This window comes from Rattus rattus, chromosome 4 (assembly GCF_011064425.1).
Source record: "Rattus rattus isolate New Zealand chromosome 4, Rrattus_CSIRO_v1, whole genome shotgun sequence".
Lineage (NCBI taxonomy): Eukaryota > Metazoa > Chordata > Mammalia > Rodentia > Muridae > Rattus > Rattus rattus.
The window spans coordinates 114,455,037-114,474,001 of NC_046157.1; the positions used below are offsets into that span (position 1 = coordinate 114,455,037).

The following is an 18,965-nucleotide window of genomic DNA, read 5'->3' on the forward strand; positions in this document are numbered from 1 at the left end:
CAGACTGCAAGTTAATGGAGACCATGTTGTGACCCTGCATTTCTCTCCAGGTGGGAGAGGAAACCTTTTCAGACTTTAGATTAAAAAAAAGAAAAAGATTTAGGAGCCAGAGAGATGGCTGGGTTCAGAGCACTTCCTGGTCTTGTACAGGACCAGTGTTTGGTTCCCTGCACACAGGCAGTACTCAAGTGCCTGTTAACTCCAGTTCTGGGGATATGATGCCCCCTTCTGGCTTTGACAGGTACTGCATGTATGAGGTACACATACTAACATTGAGATACACACTTATATGAAACTTAAAAAAAAAAAAGAAATTATTTGCTCTGATGTACATTTTTATAGAATCACTGAGGACAAACTGTATTATAGATGTCAGAGAACAGGGCGACAGTTCCCACAAGCTGGCTTAAAGTAGTCAGAATGGAAAGGGGTCAATACACTAATGTTTAATTTTGGAAGTTAGACTTATAGAAGGTAGAGAAGAAAAAGAGCGTTTGAGCAAGGAACGAGGGGTTATCAAGACCGAGTCCTGCGGTTTTAGGCTTGAACAGTGGGCATCTGGGAACGCTAGGTCTGGAAACGGGAACAATTGCAAGACAAACATGTTTGGGTAACGGGACGACGGCAGAACCCAGAATTCAGTTTGGCATGGCTCAGGTTTGGAATGTTTGTGAGACAATCAAATAGACAAGCTAAGTATGTCTGTGGCTTGGGAGAGTGTGCCGAACTGAGGCTGCACAGAAGTTGCCATTATAGAAAAACTGAAGGTCACTGGGGGTGGGGAGGGAACAGGAGGATGCCTCAAATAAGAACCAGAATGGAAAAGGCAGGAAGGAAGCCTTTCGACTCCAATGCCTCGTGGAGACCGAGCAGTTAGCAAAGCATAGAAGAAGGAGCAGGCAGGAGGGGGCGGGCGGGCCGGGACACAGGTGAGAGGGGGGGGAGGGGCACAGGGGAGGGGATACAGGTGAGGGGAGAGGAGTACAGGGGAGAGGGGGAGGGGCACCTGTGAGAGGCTTAAGGAAGCAGTGAACAAGAGTGGTCTGCAATGCCACTTTTCTGGTATTTGAGTATGCATAAGGGTGTGTGTGTGTGTGTGTGTGTATGTGGACATGTGTGTAAATACATACATATGCATGTTTGTATGTTTGTGTGCATGTGTGTGTGTGCATGTGTGTGTGTGTGTATGTGGACATGTGTGTAAATACATACATATGCATGTTTGTATGTTTGTGTGCATGTGTGTGTGTGCATGTGTGTGTGTGTGTGTGTGTGTGTGTGTGCATTAGTGCGTGTGCACATGTGTGTAGGCCAGAGGTCCATGTTGGGTATCATCCTCCAGCATTCACCTGACTGGGAGCAATTTGGCCAGTGCCAAATCATGATCCTACTGCCTGCCCCCACTCTCTGGATTGTATGCCTTGAGGTTGTGAGTCCAAATAAGCCTTACTTGAGCTGCTTTTGAATGCATTTGTCACAGCAGCAGGAAGAGAAACAGAGGTGGGGATTTCTAACTTAGCTCGTGGAGCTCTGAAGGACTCTGATTGAAAAAACCGGCCAGTGCCACCGAGCTCCTCAGCAGCTGAGCAGGGACCTGAAACCTGCAGCAAGGTTTCCGTGGCCTACCTTCCTACCTTCCTACACTCAGCTCCTGTCTTCATCTCTGACAGCACAGCAGCAGTTGGGAGGAAAGGCAGAAAAAGGGCATGTTAAACACACCAGAGTGTGAGGCTAAGGTGTGTAGCAGCCTGAGGCTCTGTGGACATTGTTATTTTTCAGGTGAGCACACAGGCCAGCTGCACCAATAGTTATAAAGATGACTAGGTAGTTTCTTAGGGAAGAAAAGACTATGAAGGTTTTTTTTGAAAAGATTTTTGGGATGGCGGTGAATTCTGGTTATACCTGGAAACAAATGGGTCATCGCCTCACGATGTCAGAGAAATAAAGTATGCTTCATATACGTGTAGGCTACAAGTTTTCAGGGAGAGCGTATCGTTAGTCTTTTTCTAAAAGTAGGGGGCCTTCCTCCAAGGCTGGGGGAGCACTGTGGGAGAGGAGAGGAAAGACAAGCTGGGAGACAGGGAGTAGGAGGTCAAGCGCTACCTTTGGGGCATGAGCTACCCGTCACAAAAACCATGATCTTGTCCCAGCTACAGTAGCCTAAGCCGGGAAGGTGCGAGAATAGGCCTACAGCCACTCATGTTTCAGGAAGGACTCAAGGGATCCCATCTTTTTCCCGATGAACTGCTGGCAAGTGATGGAATTTGGGGAGAAGAGGAGATCATTATTGTCTTTAGCTGTGTATCAGAAAGTGAGCCCACCTTTCTCTCTGTAATGCAGCATAAACAGAATAAACTACATAGAAGCATAGAACTGTCAAATAACCCTAACTGGTAAAAAGAGGGGAGACTTACGACTTTTTGACTATACAAGAGTATACTTTAGACTCAAATAGGACAACTTAATTTAATTAATGTAACAATTTAACTTAAATTATCATATGCAAAAACCACTGTCTGGAGACTTATTGATGAGTTAGGAATTATTTTATAAAATCATTCACCCCCAGTGCCCCTTTTACAAAAAAACAAAAACAAAAAAACAAAAACAAAAACAAAAAAACAGAAACCCAAAAAAACAAAAACAAACAAACAAAAAACCCAGTAAAATACACATGAGGGTCGGGTCCAAATGCAAGAATAAAGAATTTGACCTGTATGTTCCTAGTCCAGTGTCGCCCATGTAGACTGGGAAGTTGACAGTAAGGCAAATGACTTGTTTGCTGTTAGAGGGCGTGATACTACAGTGTTGATAATGAGTTTCTTAAATTGCATTTTCATTGGAAGTACTTCCTGCAAAGAGTTCTAGAAACTGTTTCAGTCTGTGAATCCTTTTTCTAATAGAAACCACACACAAATCGCATGCTTAAGAAGGTTTAGCCCATTTGGTCCCTAGCTGAGCCTCTCAGTGGCTTAAAACGGGGGTGGGGGTGGGGGGGTGGAGGTGTCATTTTCTTCTCAGTCACACAGATGAGAAAATAAAATTAGAAATGAATTTCTACTGTGATTGCTTAGGTGTCTGCCTGCCTGGTTAGACATCTAGAAAGAAGTCATTCCACCTCTAAAGTTCTCATAGCCCAAGGTCCTTCTGCCCACCTAACCTCTCTCTCTCCTGGGATGCTCTCTGTTTGCCAACCAGGTTCCCAGATTCATGGAGTCCTGGTTCATCCGTCTTCCTTTCCTTTATCTCACACAGAGAGGGACAGGCCTTCCTCAATCATATCCATGAACAGCTCAGGCACATGCCTTAGCAATGTTCCCCTGACTTTGCTCTCCCGTCTACAAACATTATTTGTATTTGCATGTCTAGACAGCAAATCACGTGCCCAACACTGCATGATACCTTTGAATCAAGTTCACGACTTCAAAAGTCCATTGACTGGCACATGCATTTAGCCCAACGCATAGAGACGACATAAAAGAGAGAGCTCTCTAAACTGTCTCCCTCACCTGTCCCGTTCATCCAAATCTGACAAAATGTAATGTAGCTGGCGGGGCAAATCAAGGGAATGCAGGGGAATCTGTCTCTAGTGTTTCTGAAATCTGCTTTAAAGTAGAAACGTTTCCCCGAGATGCAGAAGCGGGTGTGATGAATGCTAAGTGGGTATTTTTTTTCACCTTAACTGACTGATCAGAAGACTATTTATAGCCCCCCTGACTGATGTCTCAAGCTGGTGAATCAACAGCGAGGGGGACTATTTGCAGCGCGTTTATCATTTCAGACAAACAGCCGAGACTGCGCCTGATTATTTTTTATTCATCATCTTCCCATACCTCTGTGTTCGTTCCTTCTCACTGTTAATAATGTCTGCATAAGGCTTCTCAATATTTAATGGTACAGACTCCCTGCTGCATGCTAATGTGCATAAGGTCACATGCTTGAGCTCGAGAAGGCCAAACGAAGGAGGAGGAGGAGGAGGAGGAGGAGGAGGAGGAGGAGGAGGAGGAGGTAGAGAGGAGGAGGAAGAGGAGGAAGAGGAGGAGGCGGGAGAGGAGGAGGAGGAGGAAGAGGAGGAGGAGGTAGAGAGGAGGAGGAAGAGGAGGAGAAGGTGGTGGAGGAGAGGATATATTTCCTAGAGAAGCCTATTCTATTAGTTTTGTTAGAAACATGGTTGTTGGTCTCTCTGCCTTAATGGGAACTGAGCCGAAGACATTTTAATAGACTGGCCCAACACACAGAAATCCATCAATGACAGTACAGTATCCAGTATGGAAGACCGGCTTGGTTCCGTGTCTCCATGACTCAGTTTACTGTCATCAGTGCCTTGCCTACAAGATGGCGACGCATGAGGAAAGCCTTACCTGCTCACCCTCTTCGTCATCACTGCTTAGCTTAAGGTCGTCTTCCAGAGTTCTGAAAGGGACAAAGAGATGCGCATACTTAGAGTCGAAATCTTTCAATACCGAAACATCACCTTTCTGGTCTGTGTGTTTAATTTCTATTCGCACCCTTATATTGTATGTGCTTTCCCTCTGATGTACTTGGGAAGAACAGATAGTCGCATCACAAAAATTAACCCTCCTGACGATCACTGGATGAGATGGGCCCCCTCAGAGTGGGTAGTTTTAGAAACACAGAACCAAACAAGGGAGGTTTAAATTCCACAACTGCTTGTTCAATGTCTTCCAGACTTCGGAGCCCGGCTGTGTCCTTGGGCCTGTCTAGGGGATGCTCATGGTAAAGAAAGAGGAAGGACGAGCAGATTTTGCTGAGGGTCAAGCCATAGTCTTGAGTCATGTGACATTCATGCAGGCTCCCTGATGGCCCAAGGGCTGGAGAAGTTATCTCCATGATTTGTTGAGTAGAAGGCAATGAACAGTGGGGCACTTCTGAAGAGTCTACGAGGGCCCTATCCATGGTCTGCCAGCCACCTCCCGTGTGTCCCAAAATAAGCAGTGAGGCCAAGAAGACCAATGGTGGGCAGAGAAATGGGAATGCATATCCTAATGTTCTTAGTGAGGAGAACGGTTTTTATCGGTGCTGCTTTGATCAGTCTTCAGTGCAGCTGTCTTCAGAGCTGTCCATTGTCAAAGGAGTCTTAGCACTTTCTAAAATGTGTTCTGAGCACGCAAAACTGTCCTGCCCAGGAGCAGGGAGAGTCCACTGCTTCAGACACTGGTCTGGGTGCTGTCGAGCTCTTGTGCTTAAAGACCTCATCGTCTTCCTTGAAGTCAACCAAATATGCTTACGGTCATTAGGGTTGGTTATAGGACTATCATAGGCAAAATCCTTTATAATAACTTCAGTGTTATTTCATTGACCTTGTGGGTAAGTGTGGTCTGTGACCGTCCACACCAGTTCTTCCTGAAATGTCTGCACTTTGGGGGTAGGTGACTTATGGCGCCCTTGTTCACCCTGTGGAAGGTGCGGGTTGTACTCAGAGATCCTCCTGAGTTAGGTTCCATGAATCTAAGAAATAAATTTGTTTCTCTCATCCCACAATGAAGAAATTTTTTTATTTGATCAATATAATTTGGAAACACAACTGCAATTGAACATGTGCACTTTTGGGACATTGTTTCCTGTCCACGGGGCAGAGGAGGTATTTATATTGTATTAGGTATTCTAAGTGCTCTAGGCGAGATTGAAAGTTATGGGAAGATGTGAGTTGGTTACATGTAAATCCAATGTCATTCTATAGAAGGGGCTAGAGCGTCCCCAGATTCTATAGAAGGGGCTAGATCATCTCTAGATTCTATAGAAGGGGCTAGAGTGTCCCCAGAGTCTATAGAAGGGGCTAGAGTGTCCCCAGATTCTACAGAAGGGGCTAGAGTGTCCCCAGAGTCTATAGAAGGGGCTAGAGCATCCACAGATTCTATAGAAGGGGCTAGAGTGCCTAAAGATTCTATAGAAGGGGCTAGAGTGTCCCCAGAGTCTATAGAAGGGGCTAGAGTGTCCCCAGATTCTACAGAAGGGGCTAGAGTGTCCCCAGAGTCTATAGAAGGGGCTAGAGCATCCACAGATTCTATAGAAGGGGCTAGAGCATCCACAGATTCTATAGAAGGGGCTAGAGTGTCCCCAGATTCTACAGAAGGGGCTAGAGTGGCCACAGATTTTACTCAGAGAAAGGTCCTAGAACCTGTCCCTGGACATCAAGGAACAACTTTATTTTTCGACAACAAGGCAATAGAGCTTCTAAATGTTAAAGTAACTCATATGGGTAAATAAATGGAGACACAAAGATGTCACAATGAAGCCTGCAAACCAGGCCAAGCGCTCTTCCTAAGGCTATCCTCAAATGTTGTTACCTTGTGACTATGGTGGCAGAAGAGGCTTTAGCTTCTAAAAATCGATTTAGGTCTACAGAAGTCAGCCCAGTATGAAGGGAGGTCTGCCCTTGTGAGTCAGTGGTGGGTCACACAGGAAGGAGTCACCGATAGCAGCAAAGGTGTTGATATGCAAGATAAAACTAAACTTTAAAAAATTGAGGCCAGAGAGTAAACTCTAGCCAAAGATGCTGAGAAGTTGGACTTTACAGTCTTGATTCCTAAAGAGTTGCAGGCAGCTGTGAGCACCACATGGTGGCATCACAGTAGAGTGGGATGCGATGACTAAACCTATGACATGAACAGGATGTGGGTATGCACGCCTGTGTACGAGAGCGTGTGCCATGGTATGCACACCACAGAGGGAAGCTCGAAGGAGTTGTTTCCTCTCTTTCTACCCCGTGGTTCTAGGGTTTGAACTCAGATCATCAGGCTTGGTGACACACTTAAATTCTCTGAGCCAGCTGGAGACAACAACTTATCATTATCATAGCATGACACTAAGTACAAGGACCAGGAGATGCGAAGATACTGCCTAATAGGCTGCTCCTTTCACAAAGGGAGAGGCTTGACCAGAGGCAGATCTGTGTGGTGTTGTCCACACATTCTCTCCCATGGACTGTTCCCTTTCTGGAAGCCAGGGGAAAGCCGACAATTGTTGACATGTGCTGACTCTTGGGGTCATTGAGTAGAACCACCCACCACCACAGAGCGCACGCTGCCTCCCAGGGCTGGCTCCTTTCCATTGGCCGTTTAAGGCATCTGTGTCATTACATCCACGCCTTGGTGCTTCCAAATCTTCGTGCTCTGGCTCAGGCACCTACCTCATTTTTAGGCAAACCCAGCATGCTCACAAGAGGGGCTTGGCTACAAACTTTGCAACTTAACATTGGACTACCTAACTTCCCACAAGTATCAGCATCTTTCTTTTTTAAACCAGGTTATTTTTCTTTATAAAGATTTATTATGTTACACAAGTACACCATCACTGTCTTCAGACACACCAGAAGAGGGCATCAAATCCTGTTACGGATGCCTGTGAGCCCCCATGAACTTCCAGCTCCAAGAATCATCGTCTTTGAGGAGCCTAAGAAACAGCTACACCATAGCCATTCTTTGAGGAGCCTGAGAAATGGCTACACTGTAGCCTGTGTCCACTTTCCTGAGATCCCTTGGGTTACAGGCAGAAACAACAGCCTGTAACAAGTGCACACTGCTCTCCTACTTAGCTCCATGCTGCCGAAGGTCTGCTGACCCAGTCAGAGTCCTCTTTAGGGTGTAACGACACCGCTTCATGGAGCAGAGCCTTTGACTGGCTGGGTTTCCTGGCCATACTTGTCATTTCAGGCTCGTTGAAGACGTCTCAGTCTTTTATTTAAAGTTCATTTCATTTCGCTCCCTATTAATGGCGTTAAAACAAATGTGAGTTTTAATCACGCTGTTCGATTTTCAGATTTGTTTCTACAGCAGGAGCTGCTACAAATAGCCATCTCCGCCTATTTGAGATCTGTCTGTGAATTCATTATGTCTATGTCTGTTCAGAGACTGTGTATGACTCGCCATGATATAGATTTGCATATGCAAATGTCCACTCTAGCAACTAGTATTTCACACTGGCCTGCGTCTTAGGGTTTACGTGGTGGTGATAAAACACCATGACCAAAAGCAGCTAAGGGGGGAGAGGGTTTGTGTATCTTACAGCCTGTAGTCCCTCATGCAGAAGTCAGGCCAGGGATTCAAGGTAGAAACCTGAAGGCGGGACCTGATGTAGAGGCCATGGAAGGGTTCCTGTGGTCTGCTTAGTGTACTTTCAAATATCACCTTGGATATGGACCCAGGGGTGGTACCTCCTATAGTGAGCTAGACCCTCCCACATCAATCATAAAGAAAGAAAGTGCCCCCAAAGACTTTCCCATAGGCCAATCAGGTGGGGACATTTTCTCCCTGGAGATTCCTTCTTCACAAACGACTCTAACTTGTGTTAAGTTGACATAAAACCAGTTAGTGCAACTTGCAATCGATACCTGCTGGGAATGGGAAAAAATCATTTTTCTCTAATGGAGTGTCCCTGGATGTATCAACACACACCCCAGGGTAGGCAGGCTACATACCCAGGAATAGCTCACCAGCGCAAGAAGAACTCCATTGGAGCTTGGGATTTTTTTGTTTGTTTGGTTTTATCTTACAGATTTTGATTTTTCTTTCCTTTTAGTTTAAAGAGAGGGAGGGGAGGGAAGAGGGGAGAAAGTGGAGGAGGAGAAATATATGATCAAAATATATGAAATAAAAAAACAACCCCAGCAAGCACAGCATATTTGTTAGACAGGCCTACTCTTTAGCAGGCATCCCTAAGCAGTCATCTCCTTGCCTTAGAACACTGGAGGGAACAGTACACTCGCTCCCTGTCTTAGAACACTGGAGGGAACAGTACACTTGCTCCCTGTCTTAGAACACTGGAGGGAACAGTACATTCCTTGTCTTAGAACATGGAGGGGACAGTACATTCCTGGTCTTAGATAATGGAGGGAACATTACACATCCCATTTCCTTCTTTCTGAAGCCCCATGTTCTCTGTTGGGGTTGTTGTTACCTCCTGGCTGGGGAATTTTCATTAACAGGTAACCACCTTCCTGTCTGTAGTTATTTGGAACAACTCTGCCCAAAGCATTCTGGGAACTGAAAACTGAGAAGCTAATGGCTAACTGGGAGCTGATAGCCCAGATGAAGATGGGTGAGGTGACTTAGCCTGGAGATAAGAGGAGAGTGTAGGACCAAGACAGGGTGGTCTAGAGAACCCAGCAATGTCCCCTTGGGATGTATTCAGTTTCGGGGAACCTGCACATCACTTGAAGCAGTGTGTTCATAGTGAGAGGTGCTTGCTCGCAGCTACCTTCCTCCCAGGATCTGTTCTGGCTGCCTGTGAGCTCACCATCTCACCATGATCTGTTCCTGCAGTGTCTATCCTAGAGTGAAAAGTACCTATTTCTTCTGTGTCTATCCTAGACTGGAAAGTAACTGTTTCTTCTGTGTCTATCCTAGACTGGAAAGTAACTGTTTCTTCTGTGTCTATCCTAGAGTGAAAAGTAACTGTTTCTTCTGTGTCTATCCTAGAGTGAAAAGTAACTGTTTCTTCTGTGTCTATCCTAGACTGGAAAGTAACTGTTTCTTCTGTGTCTATCCTAGACTGGAAAGTAACTGTTTCTTCTGTGTCTATCCTAGAGTGAAAAGTACCTATTTCTTCTGTGTCTATCCTAGACTGGAAAGTAACTGTTTCTTCTGTGTCTATGCTAGAGGGAAAAGTAACTGTTTCTTCTGTGTCTATCCTAGACTGGAAAGTAACTGTTTCTTCTGTGTCTATCCTAGAAAAGTAATGTTTCTTCTTCCCACACGTGTTTTAAACTAGATACAAAGGCACCTGATGGTCCTGCCCTCTTTCAGGAACTGAATCTCATTTCCATCCTTAGATGATCCCCACAAAAGCCAACCTCACTTAGGAAATTTGCCAATCCCAGGTAAGATACTTGATGAGTGTATGTATCTGTCATTCACTCAATCAACCGCCTTTGCCAACACCATCTTTATCAACTTGTCATTATCGAAGAGAAATCGGGGGCAGGGGGATCATCAGCAGAGTCTGTGGTCAGAGGCAAGTGTGAGAGCTGAGGGTGCAAGGCTGGGTCTTAAGGCAGCCATTAGGCTGGCCTGCATTTCAGTTTGATTTCTGTCCCTGACCAGCTCTCTGAGTGCGGGACGTAATTTACTCTCTTGGGATATAGTTGCTGCATTGCTAAAGAAACAGCTGGATAAGATAAGATGGCCGGTCTCCTTGTATTGCTCTGAACTCACCGAGTCCTTCCCTTTATCGTGTGCAGGCAGAGTGTTGGAGAAAGAGCACCTGGCTATCAGAGACACAAACAGCATGCCAGTGGCTCTAGCACTGAGGTTTTGGTGTCAGGAAAGAAAGACTCTTGGAGACCAAAGTACTCAGCAAAAGTTACCTGGGGAGCACACGCCTGAGCTCTGGAGGAATCAGGGAAAGGTGGCTGCCCCCAAAAGACCACCGTACTACACAAGCAGAAGGCAAGAGCTGAGCATGGAGTGCTTAGGGGAGTCAGGTTTCTTTTTACCTTCTTCTTTCTCATTTTATTCCTTCCTTCCCTGATTTATATCTACACATGTAGGCCTGGGTTAAGATCAGTGTAGAGTATGCCTGTAGCATCTGCAAGATACTGGCTTTTATGCATGCACACACACACACACACACACACACACACACACACACACACACACACACACACACAGAGAGAGAGAGATAGAGAGAGAGAAAGAGAGAGAGAGAGAGAGGTATTTAGTTAAATCTCTCTCTCTTTGTCCTTGTCCCCGACTCATTACAACCTCCCCGGTCATCGCTGTTTGTGGTTTCTCTATGTATTAGGAAGTCAGTGCAGACACTGAACACTGGATGAGTATTTGCATCCACTCAGTAACGTGACAACCATGTGCAATGACTGTGATGCTAGCTGGAGTCTCACAGTCTGCCCTGTATGCAGCAATCCCCATGATCTCTGCTTCCTTCTGCTTTCTCCCTTACACAAGGCCTCCTCCAGAGTGTGCTGCTCTAGTGAGTGGCCTTTATTGGACAATGCAGGACAAAAGTGATGGAAAAACATGTGAAGACCAGGTGACTTCTGCTGGCTGCTGTGTGTCTGCTTTGTATATCTCATTGCTTGCTCTAATAAAGCAAGCCATCATAGGATGACTGCTTTAGGAAGAATAGCTGCCACTGGTTGATCTCAAGTACTCTGAGCCCAACGGTCTATAAGGAACTGCATCTGGCCAGGATCCATAGTGGTGAGCTTGGAGGTAGATCTTTCTCCAGTCAAGATTTGGGATGACTTCAGTCCTGTCTGGTATTATGTAGATTTGCAACCCATGACAGACACTGAGCCAGAGGACCCAGTGAGGCCATTCTCAGATTCTTTCCCCATGAAACAATAATGTAGTGCATGCTGTCTTGAGCTACTAAGTCGAGGGTAATTTCTTAGGCATCAATAAACAACTGGCACATTAGCAGATTGTAGTGAGTATTTGGTGTGTCTCTTCATGATGACTGTTCACCAGTGACTTGAGGTGAGCCTTGATAGCCATCATTCAAGCTGTCCAACTGAAGAAATAAAGCGAGACATTTTCTAATAGTGATATTCTCATTTGTTTGAACAAGCCTATGGGGGCCAGGGAGTGGAATGTGATAGTTTGTATATGCTCGGCCCAGGGAGTGACTCTATTAGGTATGGCCTTCTTGGAGTAGGTGTGTCACTGTGGGTGTGGGCTTAAGACCTTCATCCTAGCTATCTGGAAGTCAGTCTTCCACTAGCAGCCTTCAGATGACGATATAGAACTCTCAGCTCTGTCTGCACCATACTGGCCTAGATGCTGCCATGTTCCCGGGTTGATGATAATGGACTGACCCTCTGAATTTGTAAGGCAGCCCCAAATATATGTTGCTCTTTATAAGACTTGCCTTGGTCATGGTGTCTGTTCACAGCAGTAACACCCTCACTAAGACAATGATAGACAATGAAATTGAACTATGTTCCAAATTAAACCCTTCAAATTGCTCTTGCGTGCATATTTTATCACTGCCATGAGAACATTTACTAAATCTTCATGCCAAATGCAAAAAAAAAAAAAAAAAAAAAAAAAAAAAAGAAAGAAAGAAATAAGTAGTTGCGATTTTATTTGTGTCGATACGGCACTTCTGCATCAGAACAACAGATACATTTTAAGTGCTCAGAAGGTACATGTAGGTATTAGGTAACACTTCCATTTTTTCCCTCAGAAGGTGAGGGTGCTCAAATTCCCAGCAAGTCCTGTGTCTCTCAGATCTCTTACACTGACTGACAGGGTGCTCAGGACAAGCTGTGGAAGTGACAATGTTGAAAGGTGCATAGCAGCTGAGAGAGGAGCAGAAGGCGAGTTTCCAGTGACTATTCCCTCCGGGTGCGAGCATCCTGGCACTCCCAGTGTCTGAGTCAAATATATCAGCCGCACGTCTTGCTATTAACACAGTGAGTCTATGCCTGACACACCACAATGCACCTGTGTGCTCTGACATCACAGAGACCGACATAACTGCAAGGGTCCGCAGGAAGTGTAGGCTTTGGACAACGGATTTAGGGGACATGGCCTAGAAATCCAGAGTGGTACACGGCCTTGTGAACACATCTTGTAAAATTCTGAGCACTTGGCAGGGGGAGTCTGCACACTCGTGACCTGAACCTGATCCTCTTCCCACTCCTGGGTGTAATAGACAGTGAAACACTTGAGAATATTTGACGTCCTCAGCTTTTGTGTTGTGTATTTCCAAGTGTGTCGTTGATCACTTCTCTCCCTTGGAACTAGAATTCTAGCCACTGGAGCTGGCAGCCAGAGACGAATTAGTTTGAAAAGTGGATAGGAACATGGGGCCCCCCTTTTCTTGAGCACCCTACAGTTTTTCCACCTTAAAAAAAAGAACCAAACACATGCCACATGCCGCTTGTGTGCTTGTGAGCACAGGGAGACATTCCATCTTTTGCATTTAGGGCAATGCAGACCATAGTGATGAGGTCGCATTCCCCAAACACATTAGACTTTAAAATCCCTTCTTGAAGGAATTACAGGAATGGGGTGGGGTGGGGCAGCGGCAGCGGCGTATGTACTCATTTCAATCAGAAGACAACAGAAGCTTAGAACTTTAAGGGAAATGTTTTCTCCAGAAGATGATTTTTAAAATTCCTATCTTTGCTACACCAACTTCTAGAAAAATGAGTCTCTGAACTTGGTGTTTCTGGTATTAAAGGGTTGAGTTTCAAACAACAAGTGGATGCAAACACAGCATGTGTTAGAAGATGACCCTTTCCTGGGCAGACGACAGAGCAGAGTTCAGACGGTCCAGGCTAGGAATATAAAATGCTCTCGGCTATATAGCTCCAATGAGGACATTTCTTTACTCGATCCTTGCTGAAGAGGATCCTGCACTGGAGAGTCATGCATATTTATCTAGCTCAAGTCTGTGATGTTGACTATTAACTACTGTCACGTAATTAATAAGCTTGATGCCTGTTCTGTTTGCTAATGATCTGTGTAATTGGTAACTCCTGATAGTAAGTGTGTGTTGACGCTAGGAAGGTCATATATACTTAGGATAAGATTTGCTCTTTGGGCTTGAAATATCAGCCTCTGTGTTTTGTGGCTGTTGCTACTGACACGTGAAGAGAATCCCTAATTAAGGGATTTGTTTGGACAGGTAAGCTGTTAGAACTAGGAAGGAGGGAAAAACATAATCTCTCAATTAACAAAGTCACGCTTTAAGCTATATCACAGCTCCCGAGAATGCCATGACATAGTCACTATTAAGTTTTACTGCACATTGGAACCGTTTGGGAATTTTTTGAAAATATTGATGCTGGCTTCTCCTGCAAGTTCTGACTTAATAGATCTGGAGTGCAAGCTGGGTGTCCAGACTTTTTAAAGTTCCCTTGGTGACTCTACACTGTAACAAGGGTTAAGAGCCACTGTCAACGGAATGAAATAGACCACACCAGGAGAGTTAAAGGACAGCTCCTGACCCTGGATAACGTCCATGCCTCTAAGGTTTAGTTTGTCCGTTAACAAAATGGGATGGATGAGAGTCAAGACTGGAAAGAGACAAGTTAGGGAAAAGTGTTACGTCAGCTCCACAGCCTCACAGGGGTGCTCAATGAAGGGTTAGTGCAGACTGCGGTGCTTCTAAACATACTGATATGAGGGCAACATCCCTCCGGGTTCTGGTTTGGCTGGACTGGCCACAGGCATCAACATTTTTGATAAATTACAGTGGTCAATCCATTCATCGAAACTCAATCACCAGTGTTGTGGTATGACGATGGGGGGCCATTTGGAGGTGATAGTTATGAATAACAACAGGGCCATCATGAATGGGATTTCTGCTCTTACAAAGGATCCCAAGGCCGGGCATGCAACACAGTGGTAGACTGCTTGTGTATCACGAACAAGACCCTAGGTTCAATCTCCAGTTCTCAGCAACACCAAACCAACAAGCAAAGTGTCCAAAGAGATCTATCATATAAGGACTCGGCCAACAGGTGCTACCCGTGAGCTAGAAAGTGCACACCTATCAATGCTCAACTGGTGCATTGCCCTTTGACTTCCTAGCCTGCTGTCTATAATATATTTGGTCTAAGATAGTTTCTTAGATACTCTGTTACAAAAGTCTAAACGGACTGAGCACATGCATCGCAAAGAATGCATCAGCAGCTGAGACTCACAGCCTTGATTCCTACTGGGTAATGATCTCACTTCTGTATGGAAGCTCCCACTGATTCACAGACAGGCAAATGACTCATTCTGTACCTAATTTTGTGAATAATGAGTACACCATGCTAGAACTGTATACTGACTCACCTGGCTTCACCTTTCCCTCATCTTCTATCTGAATAGTAGACTATTTGAATAAGCATGTATTAGGGCTGGGGATGTAGCCTCAGCGGTAGGAAACTGGCTTGGCACGCAAAACCCTTCAGTCTTACTCCTCTTGCGCTTTACAGGAAAAAAAAAGACAATGCTGTGTTTTCTCAGAGCCTAGGATAAGGCATGACCTCATCGTTTCCTTATTAATTAGCTTAGAGATTGTGATTCAATTTAGAATTCTGCAGGCGCTGTTTTCAGAAGCCACGGTGGGGCAGGGGAATCTGCACCATCTCCTGGGCTGCTCCCGGGCTTCCCGGAGAACACAGGGATTACTTGGAACATCACCTCTTCAGCATATGGCATTTACGCCCGTGGAGCCTCACTGCCATTCCTTCTGTGTCACAAGGGTCAGAGGCCTTGGGACTACAATTCCCAAAAGCTCCATCAGCATGGTTTTTATTTAGGTGTCACCACCGAGGGGCACTTGAAGGTCAGGGACTAACAACTACTGTTGCTCCCAGGGCAAAGGAGCGGCTGTATCCCCTTCAGCTTTATGGCTGCCGTGACTTCTGCAGCAGCTCGGGCAGCTCTGTGAAAAATACCTGCGGGCGGTAGGCATCTGAGATTATTGTTAGCAGGTTTCTGCAGTCCCTGCATTTATTGCTCCTCTCAGATGACTCCCTGATTACCAACTTGGCCCCATTGGCTCCCCGACCCAAGATTTCCTAGCCCTCCTGATGAGTCTGGAAGCCACTGACTCTTTAAGTCTTCTAGTCGTCCCACTAGAAATGCCTACAGCGGCTTCTCTTGTCCAGATCAAACTCTGACCTGCTTGTAAAATAACCAGGAGGAGGTTTGGCAGCAGGGAGCCTGATGCACTCCTTATATCTCTAATCTACCTCCCACGGGTTATGTGTCCATGTCCAAAGAACTTAAGACTGTTCTGCCTCAGTTTCCTGATCTATAAGGCAGTAAATCAAAAACATGTCCCTTCTAGAAATGCTGCAAGAATTACACAAAACATATCACCGTGCCTACGACAACACAGTAGCCACTCATAAGCACTGGAGATCATGACAGGTGTTTTATCACCCACTCCATATTCACATCGTAATGGCCACAATTTAAGTCCATTTTTATTGTTTCTAGCAGAGATCATAGACTGCTAATTTATTCCCCGCTTCCAAAGAGCACATTTTAGGAGCTAAAAGCATCAAGTTGCACAAGTCTCCATCTTCAAATGGCTCACTGTTGATTGGGGTCAGGCAGAGCAGAAACCTTGTGAGGTGATAAATAATGATGTCACAGGGCTGTGTCTTCTTTCCTTGACAGACGATCATGGCCCTGCTCTCTTCCTTGTAGGTTTATTCTCTGGCTCGTGAGTGTCCAGCATTCTGTAGTCCTTTCCTGTGTCTGCTTACAAATTCTCCAGTATCCCATCCAAGCTGCCCTTAACCTAGCTATGTATCAAAGGAGATCCTTGAGCTCCCGATCCTCTTGCTTTTGTAGGGTCACGGCAGGGACACAGCCCACTCGCCATCCAGGCTATATCGATGTTAGCTCTGGTGGGAGAGTTACCAGCTAGAGTGGTTTGGGTAAGAAATGCTCCCTACAGGTGGTGTATGGAAATGGTCCTTGGCTGGTGGTGCTATGGCAGGCTGTGGAACTCCTGGGACAAGGCTAGCAGAAAGCCTTCAGAGCAGGCCTTTCAGATTGTTAGCATTTTCCTGCTTCTGGTCCCCTCTGCTTCTTGATATTCAAGATGTGAAGGAACAACAAGATCTAGCTCCCACGGCCACTGAACAAGCCATTCACTCACCATACTGTCCTTGTCCCTATTAGGATACAGTGTATTCTTTGGAACAATGAGTAAAGATACATCCTTTATCCCTTAAGTTGTCTGTCAGGATTTCTGGCATAACAGCAAGAAAGTAACTAATATACCCATGTTATGAGCAAAGTTCTGATAGCCAAGGCCTAAAATTATGAAATTAAGGCTTTCTGATCTGGGTCCACTTAATTTGTATGTTCCCCAACTATATCTTGAGGATACCTCCCTGTCTTGGATATTCATGAGACCATTTAAAATTCACCAAGGAGCTCACTGTGGTGACAGAGACCTGCAATCCCAGCACTAGTACTGGGGGGGTGGGGAGGGAGCAGAAGACAGGGGAAGGGGACAGAGGTAGGGGGGATGGGGCAGAGGCAGACAGGAGGATCAGGAATTTAAGGAAATCCTTTTCTGTCTAGAACTTTTGAGGCCAGCTACAAGAGATGATGTCTCAAAATACCAACCAAACAGCCAGTCAGCCAGTCAGCCAATCAACTAACCAACCAACCAGCCAGCCAGCCAGCCAGCCAAAGAGCCTTCCAAGCAGTCCAACAATTTTGTCCTGTGCTGTGGGGAGTCTGTGCTGGGAATGGCTTGACATTGGATTTTGCTGAGACACACCCAGCAAGTGGCCTAGGTCCTAGACTACAGACCCTCAGTACTTTTTTGCTTCTTGTGACTCTGAAGATTTTTGCATGATCCATTAATCCTCTCTGCTGCAAATGTAATAAGCTTGTCATTTAAATGTAAAGAGGAGAAAAAGACTTTCATGCTCCATATTAAAGAAAACGTATCCTATTAGCCATTCATTGGACTTGGAGATTGGTATATGATCCTCTAACTAAGGCATCCACATGAATTCGGCTTTAATGTTAACACACTTGTAATATGTTGCATATTATGTCTGATGCTTCCAGACTTTTTCATTATGAAAGTAATCCAGGTGGCCTGAATATATAAAACTACAATTTGAAGAAGAAGAAAAAAACCTCATCTATGGAAGGACTAATTCAGCACTTAAAAAAAAAAAGGAAATAGACCTTAAAATGAAGTCAGATATATTAAATGTCCTAAGCTCGGTATCAGATATGCACAACTGGCTTTTCCCAAGGGAAGCATGTTGGCTCAGTCAACAGAAATCACTCTCCAGCATCTTTTGCGGATGGGGTGTTAGCTTGCAGTAAAAGAGAGCACATCAAACAATCTGTGTAAAGGTGAAACCCAGTTCCATCTATTACAGACAAGGTTCTTACTACAGGGTGGGAAAGCAGGGCCAGTTGAAGCCTCCTTAATTCACACTTCAAGGTTTTGTACCAGCTATATTTGGGGTGTAAGCAAAACACAGCCACAGCACAACACCTTTGCTACCCACCCCATATTTTTATGTATCTGTCTGTTGGACTTCCAGAGTGCTGAAAAGACTCTTAAATGGCAGGAGAATAAATCTGGCTGGAAATTTCCAGTGGGCCTTTGGGTGTCTGGGATGGAGTCTGACAGTGGAACAGCACCACTGAAGCCTGGCGTTTAGGCAAAGCATCAAGCAGCTCTGATGAACACGGCGATTATCCTGGAAGGCACTGCATGAATCCTGACCCCGTGGGTCTGTTCAGTGATGGGGGACAGGGAGCAGGGAGTGAAAACAGACAGGATCACAGTTCAGAAAAGCTCATCTTTTCCTGTTTCTGATAAGGCCAGAATCTTGAGGAATACGTTCTGATTAAAATGGCGGAAAGTCAATTGCTTTAAGGTCAACATCAAGTGATATCCACGGGTAAAGTTTATCTTTGAAAACACTTTTCATTGTAGGCACCCTTTTTGTACCCTCTAGGTCTTAGGGCTTCAGCTAGCTTCCTTCTTTCTGATTGTAGACCCTGTGGCCTGCCCACTGTAACACATTTCTCTATGCCCTGTACCGCTGGCACTGGGTGTGAGACATCACACTACATCTTGAGGGGCTACTCGCACTCTGCCACACTCCAACAGGCCTGTGAGTATTTGTGACCTGTAACTGTACAAAGTAGGAGTAAGTAGAGCCACAGCTGCAGTGATCCTGAAGGAATGATGTCATCGGGGCTTTGTGGTAGCAGTGTGAACTACGAAGGTGGACGAGCGAATCTCCTTCGTCTTATCTCCCTGTAGCGGAGCTCTTAGCCATGACCCTGAGGGCCTGATGGGGATGCGGAGGGGGGCACAGCAGGCAGCCTCACCTCCCATGGGTCCTCAGCACAGAAGCTTGCACAGCACCCACTTCTACCTCACATTGGTATCATCCTTGATTTTTCTCCACCTATGTACTGAGGCAGGGTCTCTCAATCTCGACTCACAGACTCAGCTAGTCTAGCTAGCTACCTTGTTCT

At 45.5% G+C, this 18,965-nt stretch overlaps 1 protein-coding gene across 1 annotated transcript in view; it reads right to left on the reverse strand.

The window, feature by feature from the left end:
- Aff3 (AF4/FMR2 family member 3) overlaps nucleotides 1-18,965 on the reverse strand; it is a 464,232-nt gene that overhangs the window by 88,377 nt on the left and 356,890 nt on the right. The window contains exon 11 of the mRNA XM_032900975.1: nucleotides 4,362-4,413. Coding sequence (XP_032756866.1) covers nucleotides 4,362-4,413 — 52 coding nt within the window. The remainder of the gene's footprint in view (nucleotides 1-4,361; nucleotides 4,414-18,965) is intronic.